Here is a 21,289-nt window from a genome sequence, read left to right on the forward strand (position 1 = left end):
ACAGTTTTCACTCATGGCAGAAATCTGCAATTCAATATTCTTATGATATGTATATTGTGCTTGAAACCTGGAATATTGCAGACATCGACAATTGGCTTCAAAACTTCCAACAGCAAAGCTCCGTCCGGCTGTGTTAGTGGGACAATGTTTACTCCATATAGGTACTATTCCTCGTGGGGCTGTGTATTGGATTACTTTATATGAAACCCTTCTAACATGGGCCATCGCTGGACCAAAATGAGCCTTATGTGCAACATAAAAAGAACAGTGGTGCTTGGAGAGTTTCAAGCAATCAAAGCGGGGGTACTTTGTTCTGCTATGAGCACAGATGTTCACACAGCAAATAATGAGATTCTCTGTGGCTAATAAATGATTTCTGCCACACTGATGAAAGTCCACAAGTAACATGTCAAATTGCTTCGTTGCTTCTTGAGGGACTCATTAGCTTCGCTTCAGCACCTCCACGTCATCACTTTTGCCGCATTAATGTGCACACACAAACCATCATTTAACGTGCACGGCACACATTCACACACTTTGCTCACCTGCCACGGGGAATATCCAGGTCCTCCTTTTTCCAGCGCAAGGTGGGAGGCGGGTCACCGTGGACCTGACACCTGAACTCCACGCTCTCATCCACTAAGACCACCTGGTTCACAGGCCGCTGCACAAACACTGGTCTCTCTGGATGTGGGGAAGAGTGCACTTAAATTGACTTGTAAGACTTTGATAAATACTGTATGTGATGGTGAGCAGTAAATACCTGAGAAAGTCATGCTTTATTGCTTTTTGAACCTGTGTATCTCAGAGTTCTTACCAAAGACGGAAAGTTGAGCCTTTTCACTCTCTCTCTCCCCGACCATGTTGGTGGCCATGCAAACATAAATCCCTACATCACTCTTTTGTGTGTTGGAAATGCTCAGTTTTCCTCCACGAACCTGAAAAGAAAGCATCAAATCCGAAGCGATTCTTACCATTGCAGTTTGTTTGTTTGTTTGTTAACACAATTTTGAAAAAGAAAAAACAAATCTACTGTGATTTTTATACTAAACTTTCAACTGTGTCACATGAGCCAAGGAGAACATTTCATTTAGTGTGTATCTGGATGAAGTTCTGGATCAAGGATCATCCTTTGACGTTTCTTACCAATACAGGGTGAGATTACCGAAAGAGGCTTGAGCAACTTCTGCTGACCTTTGTACTTTGAGGACGTACGGGCATTATTAGTATGGACATTTTGGTGCAGATCCCCAAAATGTAAAAAATGTTAGGTATTATTTGTTCATCTTTGCAAAACAAAATACAAAAAATAAATAAAAAAGAAATTCTCAGTGAATGTCTATAGAAGTTTCAAAGTCGTCTGTACTGTTGAATGATTTCCAGAATATAAGGGTGAAAGAGGCAGATGAGTAACTCACTGAGATCCTTTCATCTTTGAGATCAAGACGAGCCTTGTCTTTCCTCCAGTAGGTGCTGGGCTCCGGATGCCCACGTGGAGGCTGACACTCCAGAGCGGCCGTCTCGCCGACCGCCACCACCGCATCCTGCGGGTTCTGTCTGAAGTCATCTCGTAACACTGAGATACAAAAGAGGAGGTCAAGAATCATTAACTGATATGTCATTTTTGAAATTTGCCAGTGGTTGCTTTGCGTGAGCTTGTTTCATTTGCAGTCCGAACTGGATAGCTCAGTCTCAGTGTCCAATACCACCATCAAAACTTTTTAACTAGATAGCAATAGACAACCTTGAGTCACACAATAGTGAAATTTGCAAGTCACTAGTAAGTTGCTAAAGTTAGAAAGTTGCTAAAGTGGTCGTCGTAGTCATAACAGTAGTTATATTAAGCAACAAAGGCGCCAAGCTGGCCTGCCCAAAATTGAATGCTTTCAGCCAGAATGTGACAAGTGGATATTAAGTGTACTGTCATTTGTTATCCTTTGTGTATTTGGACGATCGATTGTCAGTGACAATTTTTTTTAACAGAGATGTAAAAAAACGCATAATGCCTTCTTTAAATTATTTTCCCCTCTAAAAATATTTTAGCATTTTGCCAATGGAGTCACTGAGTTTGCATGTTACAGTCAATAGCAGACAACAATGCAGTAGCACCGTGGAACACGGTTCATTAATGGTCAGAAGGACGAATAAATAAAAAGATCACAAGTCACAATAACGTTTTCACTTGCGTTGACGTCGGGGATCTATTTAGCGTTATTCTACTATTGTATTAGATTTAGATTGAGGCTGGAGGTGGAATACAGTTGTTCCCCTATAAGTCGAGCTATAGGCTGTGTATTGGTTTTATTGTTAAGCGGTATTAACACCACAATATATAAGGAAGAGATACCGTAAGTGCAAGAAGAATGCAAAAGGAGCAAGGCGAATGAGAGTAGCAAGTGGGAAATTGAACATTAATAATTCAAATACTACATCTCGACAGCCCTACAAGCAATGTCCTACCACAGATAAATGGCACGACAGCCCACAAATTATATATCGGTAGGTCCTCTTCTGAGTGCGAAGGAGTTCATGTCTCAGCGAGTACGAGCTTGTGTTAATGTGTAGGCAAGTCAAAGAAACAAAAGAGGAATATAAACTGAGTACGTTCTAGAAAGTCTAGAACTATTCTCTTTGCATGAAAAATATAATATAGAATATAATTTGGTTTATCTACGGTACCTGATGTTATTAAATGCATATTGTAGTGTGTAGCTAGGGATTTGCTGGTAAAGTTGTTTTCAAATGTGTCCTTGACAGACACAGATGTCCTAGCATCACACTCTCTCGGACAATATTCTTAAAGACATATGTGGGGTAAATATTTGATTATATTTAATTAACATTAACAACAAAAATAGCACTTTTTCGAAATTGTGACATATTCAGTTCACCGGATTCTATTTATGATCATTTTCAATTGTATGCCTCTGTTCTACAAACAGTGCAGGGATGTCTGCACTGTATTGAGTACACTCAAAGAAATCTAATCTTCAAGAATTGTCAACTTAACAGCATACTGGTGCATTTAGAGGAGAAGCTCTGTAGGAGCTGATCAGTTACAGCTTGAAGTCTTCCTAATTCTGTCAAAGCTGTTCTCCCAAATATCATTTGCAAAGCTCGGGTTTTGTCAAGTGGGCACAGGGATGCTTGGACTGCGAAGCATCACTAAAATTACTGTTAAAAATAGAGATTGTTTAGCTCCTGCAATGAAATACTTCCACTTATAGTTGATCAGTTCTGACGTGCTGCTTTCAGTAGATGTCAAACAGAGCTTTATTTTTGCATTAAGCCTTGTGTTTGCAGCACTGACAATGTGAAAATGGTAGATCATCCAAATGAATGATGTGCTCATGTAACACTTCTGAATGTGACGAATAAAACACATCAAACAACAATTTCTGCTAAATGTTCATAGGTTAATAGCTATCTTATGGTTTCATTTGTACAGTATTTTTAGTTATTGGCTTATCAACTACCCTTATCTGTAAAGTACACTGTATATGCATATTGCATACCATCACAGATTCGTAATACATCACAGATAAGCATGAATTATTTTCTTATCTCCCGTCTGATTGTCATTGCTGGCTTTGACTACGTGCTGATATGTTGCAGCATACAATCAAAGTCCGCGAGGGATTCAGAGGTGAATAATAAAAGTCAGCAAGGAGCCAAAGTCCCTTCAGCCAAGCTGTCAATGACATCCCAGTTGTGCTCAAAAAGTGTCTCAGTGGTTAACTCCACTTTGGCACAGATGTGTGCCCCACCGCATTGGCTGAATGACCCATTCCGTAAATGACTCACTCCTCTCATCCGGCTACTTTGCTCCAGTAAATATGAATCTAAAATGCCAGGAATTCAGGAAACAAAGACACAACACATAGAGAATTGTAAAAACTGGGAAAATGAAAGATTGTCTGAAGGCATGAGGAGTGACGGTGTATTGTCATAGCTTGGCTTTTTTTTTTTCAAAATGAGTCTGTAGTCTAACTAACCAGCATGGAAGACCTCCAAATGCTAATGCGCACCCTTTAATAATGTGCTGAACTATAATTTTGATTTAAAGTTGAATTTTAGCGGAACTAAAATGCATGAGCGTTGTGGTCAAAGGTCGCATTTTTGTCAGCACTTGACCTATGGAAGTTTTCAACAGATTACCCTCACTTTGCAGAGATCGCATACTGTCACCTTCGTCATATTTTGATTGATGATGTACATCATATTTCATGTTTCAATGAATGAGAAGTGACTGACTGATATAATACAATTTCCTGGTCATCAGCTACGGCAAATTAAAAAGGGTGTGCGGGGGGGTTATGTTGTGGAAATGGCAGTTGGTGGTGCGAAAATGATTTTTGACTTTAGATTGTGGTTGTGCTGCGGTGAAAAAAAGCCCTGCAGTGTGCAGTGTATCATGCTGAGAGCAGTTTTTCACATTCTAAATACCTTTTTTTTCTTTTCGCTACATGGGAGGAGAAAAATACGAGAAAGTGTTGCTTAATGAGGTGCTTGGTGTGTAACCAAGGCACATGAGCGGTGAGGTGGGGGTTGTGTTCCAATCTATTGAGTCCCACTAGAGGAAGCGGCGTTGTGTAGGTTGCTGCCGGCTGGTAATTTCAGACTGCGGGGAGCCCGCACTCATTGTTGTCTGATTGTCTTGTGGTCAATTATTCAAGAGAGCCATTTGGCCGCCTCCGTCATTCACCTATTTCATTTACTAAATTGGTTGACAAAAATTGATAATAGGGGGGTGTTTGGGTACATTTTCCTTCAATTGTATCTTGAATTGCAATTCTCCATTTTACTATACGGCATCTTTAAATTTCCATGAGGCCTCAACTTTACATCTTGATGCAATCTTAAAAGCTCTTCAGATGATCATAATGAATCACATACAGTAAGTGGACAATGCTTTAAAGACATATGTAGAATCTCGCCAGACAGTGCGTTTACCAGACAGTGCATTTGCTCGCCTCTCTGGTGCAATAAATCCCAGGTGTATCCATTAGCTTGCTTGCATGTATTGACAGTCTTACTTTTAAGCATGGGTCAAAGTTGTTGGGTGATTTAAACCATAATGTCTCTTTAGAAAATAGGGACTGATCTTTTTGGTCGACCCCAGCCATATTGTGAAGCTTTCAAGACGATGAAAAGGCATCTTCAAGAACTACAGCAAGGATTGCAATTGTATTTGAAGTGTCTCTTCAGGGCAGAAAGTGGTGGCAACATTAAGAGAACACTCTTAAAAAAAAATTCTCAATACACTCAAGGTGCTGTCACCTTCAAGTAAGTCAAGATTTTAAACAATTTTTACATCATTTTTGAGCAATTTAATTCAAATAGGCCAGATCAGATTAGAATCTAATAACAAAACAACAACAACAAAAACAAATTAACTAAAGCTTTATTATGTTTAAAAAAAAGAAGAATCTAAATTCTATGATTGACCGCTGCTAAGGTGGTGTGCATTTTTGTTTTGCATGCAACTTCCTGCCAACTATTCTTGGATGGATGTTCTTCTGTCCTTGGTCTGCACTCGCTTGATGCCCTTGCTTTGTTTTTGTGTCCGTGCCCATTCAATTGTACAGCTGTGAATCATGTACAGTAAACAGTACATTTTGTTTTGTGTCCAATTTGTTATCCTTTTAGCCTGTAAACCTGTTCATGTGTACTGGGCTAACAAATCATTTTATGCACCTTTAAAGGGAATTAAATTATGTTTTTTTGTTTTTTTGTTGTTGTTGTGGGGGGAGGGGGGAGGGGATGAAATTTGTCACAGCGTTTATTCATTAAAAAAGAATATTGCAGTGAGTTCCTAACACAAAATGCTAAATAGCCACGTGTGGATAAACAGATGGTTATGGGTGAGAGATGTACAACCCAATTAATTTATAAAACACATGCAGGATTTTCGTACCCAGGCAGACTCATGTGTGACTGACTGTGTGTGTGCGCGTGCGCGCGTGTGTGTTCGCGTGTAGATGTGCATGAAGGTAGGCGGGTGGTCCAGCACAGGAATACTGCTTGAGTCCTCACAGCCCAGCACAACTGCGTTGTGTTGTGCTGGTATGGCAACAGAGCAAAGGCAGAAAAGAAACAGAATAATGTATGAGTGGAGAGGAAAGATGAAGACACCTTGTGAGTTGCCGAACATAACAGATGGCTGCATTTCAGTTTGGGAATAACTTGCTTACAATTGATATGCAGCTTGCAAATAAAGCTGGCAGGTTTACACAGCAATCAAGTTGTTTTTTAAGTGAATGGACTTTGTATGCACTTTAACGGCGCCTGATGTCAGGTATTGTGACAATCCAGTCTCGCAAAATGCATTAGAGCAGTTGAGAGATTTCATATGACAGGAGTACATTAAATTGCGGCTGAAGTTTGCTGAAGATTTTTTTTTTTTTTTTAACACGATAGCCTGTAGGGGTGTGTCACTTTCTCAACTGCAGTCAACGATGTCCCATATCTGTCACTAGCAGAAAACACACACTGATGCAGACACACACACATGCACAAGCAAACAATGCAAACGACAACAACGAAAACAGCTGCCCTGTTCTTCTCACAAACTTTGCTGATGACCATAACAATTCATCCCAGCTCAGGAAGTCGGAACAAAAAAAAGAGACAGTTATGCCGACACAATCAGGGGAAGTAGCAGATATCTCCATTTTTTTCATTTATTTATGTGAATACATAAACAACTTAACATCCTTGTGCCCTAAAAAAGTCATCAGCAATCAGTCAGGACTGTGATGCGCCAGGATATGAGGAGCATTTATGCAACGTCCCTGACGGCTACAAATGCAGCAGATGTACATCACCTAATCCAGTATAATTCTGCGTTCAACAACAGAAGAATGCACGAGAGGGACAATCAAGTCCTGCACGGCCTTGTGGTAAAAAAAATAATACAATTGGCCACTGCGGATAATGTAATGTAATAGGTGAAATTATGAAGGCATCATGTAAAAACTAATATTTGTCCAAAAGCTACATTTTTGTCTTCTTCTTTTGTAATCCTGGAGCATAAAACCAGGATGTCCAATGGTGGTGGGGAAAAGCCATCGCTGAAAACCTTGCAGCACTTCACTTTGCTTTCTGGACTCATTACTGTCAAGTCCAAACAGGATCAACGTGAAAGTTGGAAATCGGTGCGGTGAAAAGGCATACCTGAGGTGAATTTTTCTTCTCCACACTTAAAAGCGAAACGACCACGATAGCATTCGGGATGCGGGTAATAATGAACCACAGACAAGAAACCAAATTTGCTTTCAATTTGGTGCCGTATAGAGCTCAAATAGTCATTTACCCACAATTTCCATATCTGAATGTGGATTTACACTTGAGGCGAGAATACAACACACCTCGTATGCATTCATTGGCCTTTGAATGTGAAGCCACCGTGAAGGGTTAACAATAAACGCTCCACCATTGTCATGTTTAATTAACTTCAGTTCTCCTGTCATGTAATGAAAATTGAAGTTGTGGATGGTATAGGAGGAAGGTCCTGCCGCTCCCCTCCCCTCCCCTCCTCCCTCTTCCTCTTCCTCTCCCCTCATCTTCATCCTCACATCTCTCGCTTGCCATCCCTGCAGTTACTGTAACAGCGTTCCCTCAGACCACATTTCCACATCTATAATTAATTAATCCTGTCTCCATGTATTTTTTCAAGAGAGCGCATTCCGCCGCTTCCAAGACTGCGCTATGTAAATCTGCTTATGCCTGCCTCGCAGACTATCTCATCAACTTACACCTGCAAAATGTGAACGCATGTGTCTGCACGACATTATGCAAAGGCCACGCTTTTTGCATTTAAGAATGCTAAACACAACCTAATAAAGTTCCGCCCTGCTATTCCGAGTGTTTCCGAGTGACCATGAATATGACGCACATATTCATTTCCCAGCATTCATAAATATAAAGCCCAAGTATAGAGCGAGACAAAGGAGATGATGGGCCCTTACAGCAATATTGCAGAGATGTACAACATGAGCCGGGGAATGAGTCAGGGATCAGAATTGAGCCTTTTATCTGCCTTATTTCACTGAAGACGTGGTCACCCGCAGGAGAGAGTGCTGCCTTACATGCTCTCGTCTTCCAAGTTCTCCAAGCCAAATTAAGTATGCTTCTCTGTTCCGTCGTCATCGTCGTCGCCATCACTATGTAATGAACGGGGGCTTTTAAAGAAAGCTAAATGCATCCCCTCACAGAACCTAAAGGCCTAAAACGCCGGAATTAGTTTTTGTGTACCTTTTAATGTTTTATTACACTTCATGTGCTGGTATGTCTGTGTATGTTTCATTGTTAATGGCAATATCACCTTTCACTGTTGTTTTAATTATTGTTGGGAATCCACCCATGAGATGAGATGTGCATTTGCATCATCCAGCATGATCAAATACATCCCAAGATGGCCACCAGAGATTGTGGCACTGAGCTCTGTTTAAACAACATCCGTCTTTATGGCCGTCTTTCCATTGGAACATGCAGATGGGCCACAATATTTGCATATTTGGATGCTATAGCAATTCATCCATTCAAATAGATGAAACTAGCTAGTCCACACGTCTGTAAGAGTTAAACCAATAACTTCATATTATAATGCGTGTTTCCACGTTAATTTTATGGAACTTTAGTGAAATGAAATGACCACACATGGTCAAAGCCACGAGGTGCACCGTTTCAAAAGATAAGAAAAGGAGGGGCAATCAGCAAAAGATGCAGGTTTAAAGACAGCTTTATTCTTAATGTTGTCATATTCTTTTTCTAACATTTCTTTTGTTGGGTTCAAGTGAAATGTTTTTTGTGTTTGTTTTTTTGATGCTCCTCCCATGTACTTGCCAGCCACCAACACCGATGCTCCAGTGAGCAATCGAGGAGATGATTCAGCCCAAATCTCAGTTAATCACATTCCACATAATCACACCGCCCTCTGGTAAAGCACAAGGCCACCCAACAGACATCCTGCTTATATAGAGACGGTAAAAGAGCAGCCTTTGTTTGACCTTCTCTCCGAAAACCTTAGCAGGATGTCTTCCAAAGTCTTCGATTTCATAAAGCATTGCAGCATCCGTAAGAGGAACAGCCGGTGCTGCTGTCAAATTGCTTTAGATGACATTTGTGTTGACAGATAGGTATGAAAAATGTGTTCAACCTTTCTTTGATCGACCATCACGGGTGGGGGAATGAAGCGCCAAACACTCGCTCACCGTTTTCCAATTCAGATAGCCAGGTTTATGAACGGAGAAATGACTTCACTTTCTTCCCTGCATCCAGCTATGCAACAACCTTGAAACGAACGAGATTGAGTCCTCTCGTAGTCAGAGTTCAATAAAAAGTAGCGCTACATCGTCGTTCATTGTTTGTACAGAAAGTGGTGCGCCAGTCGACAAAATAACTGTAAATACTGACATGGCTAATCTCAGGCCAGCTGTTAGTGTGAGGTCCTTTAATCCTGATCCAGATCTGTGATGTACTCATGTTGGTTTGGGGACAGATGAGCAACAGCCACCAGGCTGCCAAGTGGGCTAAAGGCAGCAGACTGCTCCCATGCCCACTTTTCAACATAACAACCTGGGAATCTGTGGATCCCGAAGCGCAGCCCCAATTATTTTGCTTTTAGACTGGTTATCACCGGAACACCGTATGTATTTATATCACTCTAAATGATGCACATTTTGTCTTCCTCCCCCCAAAATCAAATGGTTAAAACACGGATGTTGAGTTGTAAGCTGTATTGAAAGCTGCAGCAATGGATAGTTATTGTTTCAAACACAACAGGACAACAATAACGAGGTCTTGACAACGGATGAACGAACACAAGCGACTGTATGCACACAGGCTCATTACGAAAACGAAGGACAGCGGGGGCAGACGCTCGAGAAAGAAACAAGTTCAACACTTCAGAAATGCAGAAAAAAAAAAATCCCTTACAAAATGACAAACCAAAGTCCAAAATTACTTATCTTCTTTCTCAATAGCCAATATTCTAAAAATGTATCAGCTTTCCTCTAAATTGTCAGGGATATCAATTATTTTCAACAATGTAATTTGAAGAAACAATATTTTATCAATATTTTGAACATAACTTCAAGTCTCCAAGCAGAAGATACATGTGCTACTTCTATTTAACACATTAAAAATTGGCAAAAGTATCAATTATAGTGGGATTAACCATACATCACACCCAACGTGTGTCAAAATTCTTGCTTGATGAGACATTACTTTAACAATATGGAAATAACTGTGGTTTTAGTTTCCATTTGAAATGTAGGCTCGGTGGCCGTAGATGATGAAATCCCTCAATTCCTTGCAATTGTACGTCGAGGAACATTGTCCTTAAACTGTGCGACTATTTTCTCACGCACGTGTTCACAAAGAGGTGAACCTCGCCCCATCTTTGCTCGTGAATGACTGAGCAATTCAGGGAAGCTCCTTTTCTACCCAATCATGGCACCCGCCTGTTCCCAATTCGCCTGTTCACCTGTGCCATGTTCCAAACAGGTGTTTGATGAGCATTCCTCCACTTTCTCAGTCTTTTTGGCCGCCTGTCCCAGCTTTTTTCGGAACGTCTTGCAGCCATAAAATTCCAAGTTCATGATTATTTGCTAAAAACAATCAAATTTATCAGTTTGAACATTCCATATTTTGTCTTTGTAGTGTATTCAATTCAATATAGGTTGAACATGACTTTCGAATCATTGTATTCTGTTTTCACAACGTCCCAACTTCATTGGAATTGGGGTTGTACAATTGAATATACTGTACTGTACTATATGTTGTAAAAACAAACATTTTGTCAAATGAATTGCTCAGTGACAGTGGCAAAAGTAAAATCCTTATAAAGGGATACATTTTGCCATGTTGTTTTATTTCAAATCATTTGTTTGAGTTCTGACTGACATGAAATAAAATGGAACGTGCACGCAGGGAGGCCTCTTGCGGCGATGTAATAACCCTTTGAATCACTGTCAAAATTGGCTGCGCATGGCGACACACTGCAGCCAGCCTTGTTGTCTGATCTGCATGCGACGCCACGTGCCAAAGCCGATTGTCTGCGGACAGACGAACAAGCGGGCGGAAGAGACGAGACAACATCTGTGTCGCGTTTCTGCGAGAGGAAAGGTCAGAAGTGTAAGACGTGCAACGGATGACTGACAGATGCAAGGCGGCCCGTATTCTCAAGGTAACCGACGTAAGGAAATCTGGTGCATGAGAACAATCGAACTGCCCTCCCCCGTGGAACACACTCAAACAAAATGTACCCTGTTGACTTACGCAGCTCATCTTCCCCTCGTTCCTGAATATATCTGATTAAGCAGAAATAATGTAAATACAGTGTATATGATGAGGTCACAACTAAAAATAGGGAATTTCTGCAAGAAACACTTGCCTGTGTGTCCCCAGTTAGACAATTATTCTCATTTTAAAAACATAGCCTTATATGGTACTTTGCTAGTGATGCCTCCGTATATATTCTAATAAATGGATTCACTATTAAGAAATATAGTACCTATTGAAATGATGGGAAAACAGAGTGATCTTTACAGCAACAGACAAGGGAACACATGATCAATAAAGGTTTGAATCCTATGATTAATGAGGCTCTCTCTCCAGCCTTTTCCTCTGAGAGTGCAACTGGAAGAGGCGCTTGAAGGATGCCCCATTCAGCCCAGCACTTGAAGAAACAGAACACTGCCGTGCATTTTCTCTCCAGGGAATGTCATTGATAAGCGCAATTGATCGCCACACCTACTGAAACATCTTGTCCCTCAGAAACGTATTATTTGGCTTACAGTATAATTTGCGATCCTACCTGAATGGTGGTTTTGTTCTGTTCTTTTGTTCAAATGTTGTGCCCGACTATAACATAGCAACAAGCCAGCAATTCGATAAACCTCATTGAGAGTGCTAAATTAATCTACAGTATAGGAATCCAGGAAAAAAGGTGAAACACTAATTTGAACGATATTGAAAAATAGGCGGACGCCCTAAGTGACTCTGACCGATGTGTAGCTTGTCGTTGCTAAATAATTACCAACGCTATCTGGTTTTGTCAGTAAATAAATATAGAAATAAATACATAAAGAAACGCAAGATCGGAGCCTCCTATTCTCAAGAACTATTGCCCCCTGTGAATAGAAATACAGTACATCAATGGTGTTTAATTCTCACCATCAGCATGATGAATCAATGTGCTGTAGATTTTACTGTGCAATGTGTCATTCTTATCGTCATTATTTATTTCAAAGTGGGCTGCAAAATATCTGTGCATTAAGTCAAATGTACGCATGGGTTGAACGATAAATTCATCTTGGTTTCGCTATTAAGGTGGCGCAAACCAGATAGTTTTCACATGTCAGCCAGAAGTCCCGGCTTGAATCTAACAGTATAAACTGACCTGCCACAACATTCCGCTCGCTTGCATAATATTTGCCGTTTGTAAAGGCAGAATATGTGGCCGGCTGAATGTTTGTTCTCCCGATCTGTTATCTTGCTACAGTCCAAGGACACGAAGGTTATATGACGTCGAGCCTCTTAAGTGCTTGAAAGTGTAAATGTGTTTGACTGTGTTCATGTGTTATCAGTGTAGCACCATCAAGACCAGGTCATCAGTGTATCCTTTCCAATTCCGGAGAGTCAAAGTTAAAAAGAAATAGCAATAGTCTTGTCACTACGCACTTGCGGCACTCGACATTTTTTTTCTACAAAGCCTGCCATAATACTGCTATATTTATGTGTGAAATTCTACAGAATCCTAAACACAATTTGTGTGTGTGTGTGTGTGAAATGTCAAACTGTGAAAGCACATTTGTTTCTTTTTAGGATTCTTGTCATTCTCTCTCTTGTATCTTATACTTTGATAGAAATTACTATTGCCCATGTAAGTGCTGAGAAACTAAACTGAAATGCCAAATGAAAAATAACCAACCAATAATGACCGTTCAAACATTACACCATATCACATCAGTCCTTGGATGCGATACAGACGCACTATTGAATGACAGCAGAACGATCTGCACAGAGCAGCATCTGTCTTCCAGCAATGCTATAACATTGTCCTGCTTTTGTGGCCAGAATCAACTGCATATTTTTTTCCTTTAAAATATAATAAGGTGACATTATAGATGGTTTAACACATTTCTTACGTCAGACTTTCTATGGCAGTTCCATTGCAGAGAAGTAACGAGTGCCGTGCAGAAAAATATGGGTAGATGTGTGAAAAAAATAAAAGTGCTTTTTTTTTCTATAGATAAGTATTCTGTGGTCCTGTCAAACAGATTAGTCTAGAACTTAAAGTCCTATTAAATCCTTACCCTGACCCAATTGGTTTATTATGCTGAATCAAATGCTTTTACTCAAGTTTTCCCATTTCTGCTGCTAAAACCTTTACGATATGGATGAATAGACCCCCAGCTTTCAAAAGACAATGACTAAGAGCAAGACATTTCTTTCAGAACCCGCTTGAAAGCGAGAAGAAGTACCTCGTCAGCCATTTGGCATGGGTATTAAACGCGCACCTCGTAATCTTCTTGCTGGGAAATCAGGGCACATCTCCATCGGCGGAGATAACTGGGCTATCATGGAGGCATAGGCTTGCACATAGCTATCTTGTCCAGTTTCCATTTTTCCAAACCAAGAATCAACATTTTTTTTTTTTTTTAATGAGGGTTTTTTTTTTTCCCCCCTTGACAAGTTTGTCTTTATACTGAAAAGTCAGAATAATAGCTACGCAAACAGGACCGTGTTTGTTTCGTTATCTTTTAATTGATCAGCAGAATGATGTGTAATAATTAATTGTTTCAGCGTAAAGACATAAATTAGAGCCTAGCGTGTGGTGCAACTTTATTAGCCAGGTCCTCAGATTGTATCAGTCGGAAATGTTCATTACGAAGTACCTGGCAATCACGTTTCGACTCTACTGTATAAATAAAAAATGAAAATCCGCCTTGAACTGTTTAACTCTTGAAGAAGTATTCATTAATTAATAATAAGCCCAGTGGTCCCATTCTTGCTAAATATGTTAGAAGTAAGAATATACCAATAGGGTGGGAGACGGGGGGCTATCTGCTGTTATTGAGGTGGATGCGGTGGAACGAGAGTTGATTCTGGATCCGAGTTGGATGGTTTCAAGCTCGGTGCTTGTGCTGTTGGGAACTGCACGGCTGACTTGAGCTGCAGTCCAACTGGCTGTGGTTCACTCTCAAAACCTCCACCCACAGAGACCTCCACAACTGTCACATGCCACTGAACCATTGTAAACCACACACACACACATACACTAACAGTGAAGCCATTTTCATTAAAAGAACCACTGGCACACTCTGCCCAGCTGGTCCCTGAGTTGACACTGAAACTGCACATCTGGTGTCAATGCTCTGTTAGAGGGATGCCATCTGCTTGCATGGATTGAGGGAGGGAGGGAGGCATGGAGGGGGTGGGGGGCATAGGAACAGAGAAGGGGAGTCCGAAGAGTTTGAGGAGACAAACCAAACGTCAATACCGAGCTATTTGGAAGGAAAAAAAAAGCACATAAAAAATGGATCTGTTTGTCGGATGTACTTTATACTTTGCACGCATTAGTCTTCTTCCGAGTAAGAGGATTAGATGTCAGAGTCAGGTTGGCTCTTGCATCATTTGGAGCTAATGGCAATGAACAGATAGCATGCTAAATGATTCCCACTCTCAGCAAAACACACTTCTTCCCAACACGAATTATAGTTCTGTATCCGCTATTAGTTTCCTGTTATGTGGAATGTTATTCAGGTGCACCAGTCTGTCTCTCTGAGAGCAATGGCTGCAGAAGTCATGCATGTATAGAATCCATGCGATGCTCTAATTAACCCTTGTGAGCCCTGTTCACACATCGCTGGAGACTGCATGTATGCACAGAGCTACAACTTGTGGTATCTTACATCAAGTGTCACAATGATGTGCAATTAACAACTGCAAACATGAAGCCAGCCTCTTGACGCATTAGATCAAGTGGAGACAAAATCATCGTAGTCAGCCACTGTTAACCTGGCAGGAGTCCAAAGTGTGGGACTGTTGTGGTTTGGAATCAGATAGAAGATGACTACCTTATCTTTCTAATTGCGTTATCAAGGGCACATGTTGTCGTCGGTCGGGTTTTGAAATCGAGTCAAAATGTCAGTAAAGATCGCATGGATTCAGCCACAGTATTAAATACTCAATACTCAATACTCAAATATAAGGCATGTACACACACACACACACACACAAAGTGCCAACTGAATCATGCTGTTATTAAACCTTGATCGGAATTCCAGCTAGGGCATTATCTACTTACGGTTATTAATGCTGCCGTTCCCTGGGTGGGGGGCAATGAGGGACAGACACACACACTGCATAGAAAGGTGTCCCATGAGCTCGGACTTTTTTTTTTTTTTTTTTTTTTTTTTTTGCATCGCGTGCATGGATTCAATACATTTGCACAAAAGTTTTATAATGAATGGGTTTCATATTACTCTGTTTTTCCTCAGTGTTTTATTTCAAAAAGTATAATAAAGTAACTATTGGAAAATAAATAACTTATCATTTACATGTTTTAAAAGGAGTCGGAAGTAAAAACCTATTGTTGCAGATTCACAACTCGCTTTTGTAGAGGTTAAGAACAATAAAGAAAATGTATTATTTAAAATCAGCCTCCGAAAACGTTTTTTTTAATGTATTTTTGTATTGTATTAGTGTGTATTTTTAAACATAACTAACCTATGATTACATGTTCAAAGGGCAATTCAGAGCACATGAAGAAACTGAGCGTGAACATAATAACGGCATGCATATTTGCGGTAAAAATCCAAGCTACAATGCTCTCATTAGCATGGGCACGAGTTACTCGAAAAAAAACCTGCTCCCATCAGGTAATAAATAGCACATCCACTATAAAAGCAAAACCACCCAAAAAAAACATGAACCCTTTAACTGACTTTTTTTCTTTTTTTCCATCAATTCCAGCAGAAAAGTGGTTCAAGCTGAGATATGATAACCCCGCACTACATGGAGAATGGTATACACACAATCACTACTAAAAGAGGGAGACAAAGAAGGGACATTTTTCATTTTACTTTTCCAATGTACTTAAACCGCAACCCTGCTAATTAGAAATCCAAAGCTGTTCCATCTTTGGCCACAGTTAATTACAATTGTGAACGCTTTTTCACACAATAATTATTATACACGAGGAACATGTAGAGGTAGAAAATAAATGAATGGCAACATCATGTATGTACGGTAACGGCAAGGCAATTACACGATAGGATGTGATTATCAGATTGAAGGAAGCCGTAGCTGTAGTTCACAATACCCGTCAAAGCTGCCTTTATCCCGGCGTTTTCCCCATGTTACTCGTCTGCTTAAAAGATGTTGACAAGGCGTGAGGTGGGAGGGCGGCGGTGAAGGCAACCCGCAAATTTCTTGGCTTCCAAAGTACAATCAGATGCCTAACAAAGGTTGTGTGAAAGGAAATAGCGCAAAGTCAGGAGCATGGTGTAAAGTCGAATACCTGAGACTCACCTCTCAGCAATTGAAGCCGTCTGACAATATTGTTAACGTCATACCAGACGCCGGCACATCTAATTATCTGTTTGCGGGAAGCTGCACCTGCGGTCTCAATGTCCACACAGATGAAGCAATGTCACGCTTTGTTGGGTTCTGCGTGGTAGGCACAGGCGAATAAATGTTACCAACCCTGATGTGACAAGTTTGCTGAAACATCGAAAAACTACGAAATGACTTGTATTTACTGCATTTATTGGTCTGATGTTTGCTTATTTAAAATATGACATATGACGCTTACATGGCAGTCTAATTCAGAGTATTGACCCAACTGGTTCCATGTAAATCTTTTTTTCCCCCGCTTTATGTAATTCTTGAACCTTGTTGGTCTTAGTTAAAACTCACAGTATGCAACAAAATGTCCTTCCGTCCATTTGCGCCAACTTTGCACTTCAAGCAGTTTGTCATCCTTCCTAATCCTTATTCGTGCTTCTGATGGCTACAACACCTGGACAAAGATTGTCCGAGCAGTATGAATCTGCCTCCCAGTGATGATACGATAGCAAGGTCTGCTTGGACAACATGGTGTTACAGGGTAGCTTTTGATTGAAAGCCAGAGCTGGTAGAAGGGGCAGGGGTGGGCGACGACATGCAGGCGGTGGGGGAGGTGTGCTGCAAACGAGGTGGGATCTGACTTTGATGAGGAGACGTGAAGAGGAGGAAAAGCTCAGGCTTCAAGGTAAGCGGGTGTGCGAGGAGGTGATAAGGAGGCTGCAGCAGATGCGCTACGTGAACGCTAGCATGTGCACAGCTACCCTTACGTGAAGACAAGCATACTCCAAGAAATACGACACACTGAGAACTTTCATTCAAATGTAAATGCATTCAAATGGCATCCACCACATCAGAGTTCTTGCACAATATCGCTACTCGCTGCCACAACATTGGGGATTCCTGCGCAATCTGCATTGCATCTCATGCGAACAAGTAGTAAAGCGTCATCAAAAAAGAATGCATTTAGAGTTCATACCAAAAAGTATTTAGGACTGTTAATACTCAGAAAACCCTCAACTTAACAATGTGTTATTAATCGTAGTCGTTGTAGTTTTATTAGTAATAGTAGTACAATTTGTATCATAACTATTATCATTAACAGTGGGGTAGAGTTGTGATTTGAAATTGATTCAAAATATTTTAGACATTTCAACAATTTTAATAATTAGAAACACGTCTAAGTGTAACGCGGTAAATTTCTACAGTGATAACAGCATTGTAAGTGAATGCGTCTCTGCCACTGTCTGTACAAGTCAACATTATTTTTGGGTGTATAAAGTAAGTATTCTAATGCAACTTGTACTGAATTTGCAATTTTGATTTAGTAGCCGGTGACGATAAGAAGGGGGAGAAAAGTGCTTCCAAGGACCCATGACTGACAGGTACCCTCTGCCTAAAAAAAATATTTTCAATTTGCTGCATGAGATTGGTGCGGCCAAAAGTAATATTTTTACACTGAGTTCCAAATGTCTGGTACAACACCATTTTATTGAAATCATTTTGATGTTCCACAAAGGCAAAGATGGCATACGGGAGGGAAAAATATGAGAAGGGTGAATATGAATTATTTTATTATTATTTTTAAAGTAGCAAATATTGTGCGTGTAATTTTCGAGGGTACTGCATTTCATTACATGTCTTTCGGAGTGCACATGCGGTGTATAATGCGGTACGGTAGACTCACATACATTAATACAGCAGTGAAAGTGGCCCTGGGGAGTGCTTTGTGGCCTTGAGTGGTACGGGATAGGGAATAGTAATTTATGGTTCTGATATTTGTTTGGCTGGCTTATTTCAGAAGCCATTAGGATTAATTAAGTGTCGCTAAATGTGCTACTACCAAGTTCACATTGCATTATGATCATTTTTTTTAATTTAGAAGCTGCTAATAGCCGAAGTGAATCAAGGCAGTTGCGTTCTAATGGTTGAAGGACATGAAGTGCAACTCGAGGACAGCAGGATAGTGACCTAAGACTCAAACACAGCGAAGTGACTGAGAACATCTATTAGAGCCTTTAACGCCATCGTCATATGTACTTGCCAATATTGTTCATCAAAAACTGACAGCAAAAAAAGAAAAGAAAAAAAAGTTGTTGGAGAGGAAGGCAGCAAGCAGGCAATTAGACACTTGAGCGACTTGTCGGTGTTTGTCTGGCACGAGAAAGTGAGGGAGGCACAGCCGAGCATGCTCAGCCTACTTCGCTGTTGCCTCAGATAGAGTTTGCGCAGGCAGTTGGCTCCAATCAAGGATTAATTGAACTAACAAAGAATGAGAAGGGTAGTTTTGGAATTATTTTGTGCAAGCATTTGTCCTTCTAAGTGTGATTAAGATATCATCACGCTGATTGCATGTCTCCTTACCGCAAATTAGGGAGCACGCAGATGTTTGTGTGTGATTGCATGCATGGGACCCACGTTGAAAAAGTTTTCGTAGTGCGTGTTTATTATTTCTCAGCACACCGATTGTTATGCTCGTATTGTGTTCTTCAAAACTGTAAGTCAGAAGCCGATATATTTTGAATGTTATCCAGCTCAAATCAGCACATGCTTATTTTAAGAATTCAACAAAGGTTTAAACTCAGGGATTATTTCTTAATGTGTAAGCAAGAGCCCTGATGGTTTTAAATGTCATGTCTGTCTGGTCAAATCAGCACATATGCCACGACACTATTTTCTAACCAATTTTATTCAAAGGTTAGCGTGTTTTTTTTTTTGTCCTACTTCAAATTAAATGCCCTACATATTGAAAGCTAATTGAGGTTCTATTCATTTGTCGAGGGGAAAGATCAATGTTCAGAGATAACTTACTCTACTTAACCACTAAAAGATGATCAATGAATTCAATACTTTTTACAGATAAACATATTTGTAGGTTAAACTAAACCACCTGGGCAATGGGTGAAACTTTCTTGATCCCTTCTATCCAGACGGGAATATACATAATTTCTCTTTTTAGGTGGTGTATCACACGGAGGGCCTAAATAAGTAATCAAATCTTGTAATAAAAAAAGCAATAAATACTTGATGCAAACATAAATAAATCAGTAAAATATGCAAAACAAGACAAGAAGAATATTCGCATTTGATGTTGAAAATCATTGAGTGTGAGTGACTGCACTGGGCCCAATTTGTGGCTGAGTCATGACAGAAGCTGGTTATCTGAGGCCAGCACACTCGCACAAAATTGCCGTCTCAAATACATTTTTATAAAGATTAGTTGTGTTTGGTGCCGCTTAATCCAGCTCCTCAGTGGGCATATGTGTTTTGAATAGACGTCACATTAATTCAATTATGTGCTTCAAATGTGTTGCGTTGTGAACTTCAGTGGCGTCATCTTCCGTCAGCAAAGTCTGGAAACATTCAGCAAGTTGGCACTTTGGTGTCCTGGCATCATGAAAATGGCTGTTGAGCTTTATTGGAATTGAATTTTAATGGGGGGAGAACAACACACTTACCTCGATTAAGCCGGAGCTATTATATTGTAAGGCTGTCTCATACAGGATTTGCCATCACAATTTCGCTGGGACCGACGTTCAGCATGCAGAAAGGGGAAATGATAAACCGTAGATTCAAATGATTTTCTGTCAACTTATTGAACCATTGTGAATCCATGACACATCTCCACAAAATTTTATTGAAAGAGAGTAAAACGACGAAAAAGTTTCTCTTATTCCACCTTGACGTAAAAAAAACATACTATCTGCAAAATTCTATGATAAAAATGATCAAAGCTTGATATAATCTGACGTAGTATTCCACCATAAAATACAAATATTAAAGTTGATCTTTCATTTTCGTCTTAAAGGACGTGACGATGCAAACATAAGCCTAATTTATATGTAAAGATACAGATTCCAACTATATTAAAAAACAACAACAACAACAACAAAACAAATTGAGTGAGTGGTTCAGGAATTTCTCCCCCTGCATTTATTGATTATTATTTGTTATCTTAGTTAATATGAGAATCCATGGGTTGCATACAGGTAAGGACAAAGTATCGATCAAAAAGAGTTTCCAAGCACCCATGAACATGAAGGGAAAAAAACAAAACACCATTTGAGGGTTTGCTGGACTCAAGATAAGACCGGAGAGCTTTTCACAACAACAACCACAAGCAGTTGACTGCATAGTTTAAAATTCACTCCATTAGATATTCCCAGGAGACTTGTTTACAACAATTCCATCTCTGAGAGTGAGAGTGACACAACATGGCAGTTACCCATGACATTTGTGTGAGAACCAGATCACAGTCATTGCCCAAGGCAAGGCCAAAGGAACACCGATGACCATAAATTGTTTCATCTGTTAGCTACCAAAGTGTCTGCTCCTCGGCGGACATTGGATGCACTTAGGCAACCTGATCTTTTCAGGGGCTTCGTGACCCTGCCTTCTCCTCCAACATCTATTATGGGAAATGATGAGGTCTATGCTCGTCTCTACTTTATATGCGTCTCCGCACACTCTGACAGAAAGCTGTCAGCTGTGAGGCTTGGGTGATTTTCCACTGGCAGCATCCATGGAGAAAATCCTGGTCGGATTCAGTGCTGCTTGGCTTTTCTGATGTGAAAGAAGAGTGCTGGAAACGGGCCTTGCAGGTTTAAGCAGATTAATTAGGGTGGAAAAAAAAAATAATCTTTCTACTGTAGGTGGCGTATCCACTGACACAGCTTTGCATACATAGAGACGCTTGAATTATACACAGTACCAC

General features: G+C 40.3%; 1 protein-coding gene across 2 annotated transcripts in view; it reads right to left on the reverse strand.

Moving 5' to 3' along the window:
• Positions 1-21,289, reverse strand: part of LOC133467367 (roundabout homolog 2-like) — a 65,539-nt gene that overhangs the window by 26,783 nt on the left and 17,467 nt on the right. For both annotated transcript variants that reach the window (XM_061752153.1, XM_061752155.1), the window contains exons 3-5: positions 1,419-1,576; positions 818-938; positions 546-684 (exon numbers count right to left, since the gene is read on the reverse strand). In XM_061752153.1, the coding sequence (XP_061608137.1) occupies positions 546-684; positions 818-938; positions 1,419-1,576 (418 nt within the window). The remainder of the gene's footprint in view (positions 1-545; positions 685-817; positions 939-1,418; positions 1,577-21,289) is intronic.

This window comes from Phyllopteryx taeniolatus, chromosome 17 (genome assembly GCF_024500385.1).
Source record: "Phyllopteryx taeniolatus isolate TA_2022b chromosome 17, UOR_Ptae_1.2, whole genome shotgun sequence".
Taxonomy (NCBI): Eukaryota; Metazoa; Chordata; class Actinopteri; order Syngnathiformes; family Syngnathidae; genus Phyllopteryx; species Phyllopteryx taeniolatus.